Source organism: Heliangelus exortis, chromosome 18 (assembly GCF_036169615.1).
Source record: "Heliangelus exortis chromosome 18, bHelExo1.hap1, whole genome shotgun sequence".
Lineage (NCBI taxonomy): Eukaryota > Metazoa > Chordata > Aves > Apodiformes > Trochilidae > Heliangelus > Heliangelus exortis.
Genome location: NC_092439.1, coordinates 964,532 through 970,795, shown reverse-complemented (window position 1 = coordinate 970,795; position 6,264 = coordinate 964,532). Strand labels below are relative to the sequence as shown.

The 6,264-nt window shown below is 48.7% G+C and overlaps 1 protein-coding gene and 1 long non-coding RNA gene across 3 annotated transcripts in view; one reads left to right on the top strand and one right to left on the bottom strand.

The window, feature by feature from the left end:
* Positions 1-233: 233 nt before the first annotated feature.
* Positions 234-6,264, bottom strand: part of EPS8L2 (EPS8 signaling adaptor L2) — a 45,987-nt gene continuing 39,956 nt past the window's right edge. For both annotated transcript variants that reach the window (XM_071761926.1, XM_071761925.1), the window contains 5 exons: positions 5,457-5,564; positions 4,371-4,503; positions 3,465-3,648; positions 2,750-2,882; positions 234-2,412 (listed from right to left, as the gene is read on the bottom strand). In XM_071761926.1, the coding sequence (XP_071618027.1) occupies positions 2,341-2,412; positions 2,750-2,882; positions 3,465-3,648; positions 4,371-4,503; positions 5,457-5,564 (630 nt within the window). In that variant the 3' untranslated portion in view covers positions 234-2,340. The remainder of the gene's footprint in view (positions 2,413-2,749; positions 2,883-3,464; positions 3,649-4,370; positions 4,504-5,456; positions 5,565-6,264) is intronic.
* LOC139804573 (uncharacterized) overlaps positions 596-6,264 on the top strand; it is a 50,000-nt gene continuing 44,331 nt past the window's right edge. Inside the window, exon 1 of the long non-coding RNA XR_011729442.1 lies at positions 596-705. This is a non-coding gene — a long non-coding RNA (uncharacterized lncRNA). The remainder of the gene's footprint in view (positions 706-6,264) is intronic.

Below are 6,264 nucleotides of genomic sequence, written 5' to 3'. Positions count from 1 at the left end.
CATTTGGTCATTTGTGGGATTTTCATCTACACATTTTAGACACGAGGGACTCTCCAGGCCACAGACCCCTCCTTCTGAAACCCAGTCCCCCAGGAACAGCAGGAAACGTGCAGTTCCAGGTGTTGTGCTCTGTATCTGTGCCAGTCACTGTGACAAGTCACTGAAAAGCCATCCCTGAGCTTTTGTGTCCTCTTGCTGTGATTTACCTCCCAGAGACAGAGACAGAGATGGCCTTGTAAGTATAACTTAACTATTTTAATAAATCTTCCAGGGTGCATGGTTACATCATTGTTTCCTGTGTTCAATTACATCAATGTACAGTACATTAGAGCATTATCTGCAGGCAGTACAGACAGAACAGATTTTGAAAAGTGACTTCTGCAGCAAGATCTACTGAGACATTTATATTATCCTGTGGCTCCTGGTATTCCAGAACTGTCATGTGCCCTTCTCTTACAATCCCAAGTAAAAAGATTGGTTTTCCTTTCCTCTGGGATTTGTTTTCCTTTCCTGTGGGATTTGTTTTCCTCTCTACCCAAAGACAAGAACTGCTGATGAGTTTCCTAGCTCACCCTTGGTTTTCATGTTCATTTTTAGGAATCCCTTTGCCTCCTGTGCCCCTGTTCCCACCTGCCTCCCATCTCCACCCCAACCCAGAGCCAGGGCTTCTCAGGAGGATTGTCCTCATCATCCCTCCCTGACAAGGTGAGTGCCCTTTGCAAACTCCAGCAAACCACCAGGGCTGGGACTTAAACCCTGATCCTCCTCTGGGAGTTCCCTGCCTGCACCTGAGTTCTGCTGGGGCTAACAGTGTCCTGAGTGGAGATTAAAATCATCCATTAGAAACATTTTGGGAAGAACAAAGCCAACATTGTGAGGTGCCCCAGTATCCCCAGTGGAGACACAGGTTCCCCAGCCTCTGCTTTGCAGGTTTTTCCATTCAGTGTGCAAGGCCAGGCTCACGTTGTGCAAAGCCTCAGACAGGAGGTGGTGGAGAAGCTGGGAGCCCTCCCAGCACGCAGGGAAAGTGTCTGTGTCAGTCTCTGGGGAGTCTGAATCCCCATTTAACCAAAGTTCCTCCTGCTCTGTGAGCAGCTCCTGCTGTGTTTGCTTTGCTGGGCTCTTATCAAGTTGGGCTTGATAAGAGAGCTGCAGACATAAACACCCCGTGAGCCAAGCTTGCTGGGGAGAGGGAATCTGCTCTGGGCTTCCTTGAGCTTTTAAATCCTGGGGTAAACTCCTGATCCACAATCCATCAGGTCTCTAGGGAAAGGGATTTTTTCTCCTCATCCCTCTTCATGGCTGGGGAGGGGGAGGAGATGTCCCCAGGGAGGGACACCCACGTGCACATAAAGTTAATCAGAAACACAGGGAGGGAAGAACAGCCTCTGCTGAAGACTGGCTGGATTTTTATCTTTCTTGTGGCTGTTTGTGTGGTCCTAAACCAGCCTTCCCAAGGGTGCTCCTGCTGCTTGGCTGCTTAGGAAGCATCTCAGCTTGCTCTCTGTAGTGAAACCCTGCAGGTGGGGACCCAGTGGCAAAGGCCCTGGGGAAGGGCTGTGGGTGTGAGTGGGTTGGCAGCACGTGGTGGGGGTTTATCCCCTCCTGTGAGGCCAAACTTGGGTAACACCAGCACCTCCTGCTGCAGGCCTGGTGCCAAGGTGAAGGGCTGCAGAGGCTGAGCAGGGGTGGTGGGGCTGAGCTCCCCCACTGCAGATTTTTGAAATCCCTTGGGGTGTCCCTGGGCTCCTGCTCATCCCTGCTCAGCAAAGCCCTGAGGGCATTTTAGCCCCAAGAGGGGACATGGGGGGGCAGAAGGAGGACAGTGAAGTGTCCCGGGGCTGCAGGGGATCTCTGCCACAGAGGAGGAAGTGAAAAGTGGGGGGAAAGGTTTATTTCTGGGCTCCAGACTCTAAACCCTCTGACTGCTTTGTCCTGTGCTGTGTCCTCCTGTCCCCAGCCAGGCTGGCTGGGGGTGGGAGCAGCTCCAGCCCTTTCAGAGAAGCTTTAAAAGGTCTTTTTTTTTTCCTTCTTTCCTTGAATCCAGCCAGTGTGTGAGTTCTCATCTGCTCTGATCACATGCACATAAAATTTCAGTATAAAATATATAGTTATATATATATATATATAAAAAAAAATACTTCATGCAATATTAAAACACCTGTCCCAGTGGGATGTGGTCTTCTTATCTACCCTTATCAACAGTGTTCAAGAAATTGTCACTTTGATGGCAATGACTCTGGAGCCCTGCTGTCTTTTGTCTGGACTGGGGATCATTGTTTCATTCCCTTTTCCTGCACTACTATCACTAAAAAATAGCTGAGATAAAGCAGAGATTTTTTACTGAGCAGAATCAATCCTTTCCTGGCGACGCTTCATGATCTCTTGGAGCTCTGACTCCCCTCTGTTGTTCTAGAATGGAAACAAAAGAGGAAGTTTGACTTCTCAAGCTGTAATTAGAGGCCAACATTTAACTGATGCTGTAAGAGTGGAGCTGGTTCCCAAGGGATGGGTGACAGGAGTAAGAACAGAGGCATTGGTGGAGACAGGGTGGTCTGCCTGACAGACCTGGGGCCTTTAGCAGACCTCTCAGCATTCTTAGGTGGTGGTTTTTTTGGTTTGGTTTGGGTTTTTTCTGGTTGTGTACCTTTTGGTTTGGTTTAAATGGTGTTTCCTCCAATATCTGTTTAGTGGGCTCTCTGACAGTGCTGGGACAGGCACCCCTTGGCCAGAAAGCTGCTTTGCTTACCTCCAGCTGGTTTTTCTCCACTGTGATTTTACTGTAGACTCTGTTTCCCTCATCACCACACACTTTCTTCAGCTCCTCTCTGTTGAGGGAGAAGAGCTGAGCCCCAGTGAGGATGCCCAAGTGTTCCACTGTCCTGGGGAGACACGAGGCAAGGAAATGACAACTCTGCTACACGTGGCCTGGACTGAGGAGCTGGCCCTTCCTCAGGGGTGCTTTACAGCAGCTTCTCCAGGGGCAAAGCAGTCACCTGAAACTTGCATTTCAGGCCGTGGCTTTAGTTATTTTTAGTTATTTAGTTATAGTTATTTATTTTAATTAGTTATTTTTCCTCTGAACTGGCTAACCAGCAGCAGCAGGATGCTGTGCAGCACTGGGCTGTGAGTTGTCTGGATAACAACTTGTTATAACAAATAACAATAATTTAATAACAGAGTTGTTTGAATTCCTTCATTTGCAGCTACTCATCAGTTGGTTTTTTGCTGCCCAGTGAGACAAGGTTTGTTTATCAGTGTGTCAGAAAGAAAGGGAGTAAGTTTGGGCTCTGGAGCTACAGGTTATATAGCCTGGATTTAACATGATTTAAACCTAATTTGCAACCCAGGCTCTGTCAGTAAACACCAGTGACCTGTAACCCAGCTGAAATGTTCCAAGCTGCCTCCCCCTCTCCTTTCTCAATCAGGATCAGCATCCCATGGGGTAGTAAAGCAGAGCTTACTCTTTGCTGAATGACTTTGCCTCCAGCCAAGCTTTGACTTCTTCAGTGCTGGATTCAAAGGTGAGGGGCACAAAAACTTGCTGAGGCTTTTCCACTCTGAAGTTCCTCTGGGGAGGCTGGATTTTGTTGTTTGTGATCTTCTTTAGCAGCTCATCGTTCAGCTCATCCATCTGATGGATAAGTTCTGGGGAAACAAGGCACAAGGGAGGGAGCAGGGAATGAAATCCAGTCCTCAGTCACAAATCCTGGTCACCTGATGTGTTTGTAGGGACATTGTAAGGGAGATCAAAATGAGAGAGGGGAGAGGGGAGGAGAGGAGAGAAGAGAAGAGAAAAGAGAGAAAGGAAGAGAAGAGAAGAGAAGAGAGGAGAGGAGAGGAGAGGAGAGGAGAGGAGAGAAGAGAGAAGAAGAGAAGAGAAAAGAAGAGAAGAGAAGAGAAGAGAAAAGAAAAGAAGAGAAGAGAAGAGAAGAGAAGAGAAGAGAAGAGAAGAGAAGAGAAGAGAGAAGAAGAGGTGAGAAGAGAAGAGAAGACAAATGAAGAAGAAAAGAAGAAAAGAAGAGGCAAGAAAAGAAGAGAAGAGAGAAGAAGAGGGGAGAAGAGAAGAGAGAAGAAGAGAAGAAGAAGAAGAGAAGAGAAAGAAGAGAGGAGAAGAGAAGAGAAGAGAAGAGAAGAGAAGAGAAGAGAAGAGAAGAGAAGAGAAGAGAAGAGAAGAGAAGAGAAGAGAAGAGAAGAGAAGAGAAGAGAAAAAAAAGGAGAGAAGAGAGAAGAAGAAGAGAAGAGGTGAGAAGAGAAGAATGCAGAGCAGTGGTGCCAAGCTCCCTGTGTGCCTGGGGCTGTCAGGTGTGGTGTCAGAGGTGTCAGAGGGGGGACAGAGGGGACAGAGGGGACAGAGGGGACACACGTACGTTCTTTGGCGTCCTGGGGATTGCTGCGGGACAACATTTCACTTCCCCACTTATCCCCAGCATAGCTGGCAGGCAGCTTGTGAGTTGGGCTGGATGGGCCATATCCCCTGGGGCTCAGGTCTCCTTTGTACCTCTGGTTAAACCAGGTGAGAAGAAAGAAAGAAAGAAAAAAAACCACAACAAAGTGTTAAGCATTTTTTTTGCCATTTTTCAGAAACTTTTTGCCTCTCACCCAGGGTAGGAAATGGAAGGACAGATTGCTGTGTTGTCCCTGTGCTGATCTGAGGGAGATCTGCAGGGAAGAAATGAATTTCTGGGTTACAAACAGGGCCCTGACCAAAGGCTGAAGGTTGTGTGAAGGCATTTGCAGGCCTGGAAGACACCTCACACTTGTCACATGGAGAGGAGTGGTGGTTTCTGCTGCTGTCTGTGGCTGCTCCCACCTCTGTGACTTGGCCCTTCAGCCTTCTGCTATGCAGAAATTACTGCTCGTGGGACTTCTTTGGGGATGGAGAGCAAGGGGAGCAAAAGGATTTCTACATGAAGAGAAAACAATCAGAAATCCCATCTGAAGCTGAACCATCCCTGCACCAGTAACTGGATGTTAAGTGGGATCCCTGCCAAGTGCCTGGAGCAGCCTGAGAAGGGGTTTTGGACAGGGTTCTGCTGGGGCACTGCCCAGACTGTGAAATACCAAAGTGGGGAAGCAATTCCCTGCTTCCTGAGGGTATTTGGAGCTCTCCAGCTCTGCATTTTTGTAAGGCAAGGTGTTTGGGAGCAGGCAGACAGTGCTTCACCTGCCCCAGTGGCAGCAGGGACTGTGCCTGGAGCAGGAGGAGAGCATGAGGCTGCCTCACGGATGGGAAGGATGGATCCACCTCATCTGGCAGGAGGGGAGGCAAATGGTGGCAAAATGTGAGAGTTTTATCATAGGAGACTCAGAAATCTCCAGGGTCCTGGGCTGTCTGCTTCTGAGGGTTCATCCTGACTTGTTCAGAGCATCCTGAGGTCTCATTACAGGATTATTCCCAGAGGCTGCTGATGCCCTGCAGCCAGCTCCCAGTTAAATGCTCCCTGAGTACAGACCTGTTCCAGCTCTTCCAGTTTCACCACATCCAGGATGTTGTAGGGGACGTAGCCAGCCTGCCCACTCCTGTTGAGCAGCTTCCACCACTGTTTGTTGTCTTCCAACACCTGAGAGAGGGGAAAAACATCAGTTTGCCAGTGAGCACATCAGTACAGCTTGCCACTGGCACACCTTGGTGGCATGCAGAGGAAGTAACCAGCAATGTGGAGCTGTCAGGAGACATCATGGAGCTGGCACAGGGATCTGCTCCACTCCTGGCAAGCCAGGACCTCCCTGAAAAGCATCAGGGCTTTTCCTAAAGAGGAACAGGAAAACCTTGCTGGGGCAAAGCAGTTCTTGGCTGAGGAATTTCTCAGAATTTCTGCTTCATTTGCCTGTTTCCCTGCTTCTCTTTTGTGTTGTTTTTTCAGTGATTGAGTCTGTCTTGTCTTTCTGCATTAAACCAAAAAGAAATCAGGAGTGTCCCCTGTAAAGATGCACAAGTGTTGCCAAATCACTCCTGGAGGTGCTGGATCCCAACCCAGAACATCCTCACATCCCAGCCAGGCTGTGGCAAGGAGAGGCTGCTCTGATCCCTCCTATTCTACCTGCCCTCCTGCTCCTTCCAGCAGGCTTCCTTTTACCCAAAACTGGAGGGTTATTAAAAAAAATAAACCAATAAACTCTTCCCAGAATAGGTGAGGTTTGCTGGCATCTCATTCCAGCTCCACTCTGAGGACTTTGCCTCAAGTCCCAGGTCTGTTTCAGGTAAATGTGGGGACCAACTCACATTCCCAGCTGGAAGGAGAAGGGTTATGAAAAAAAAAA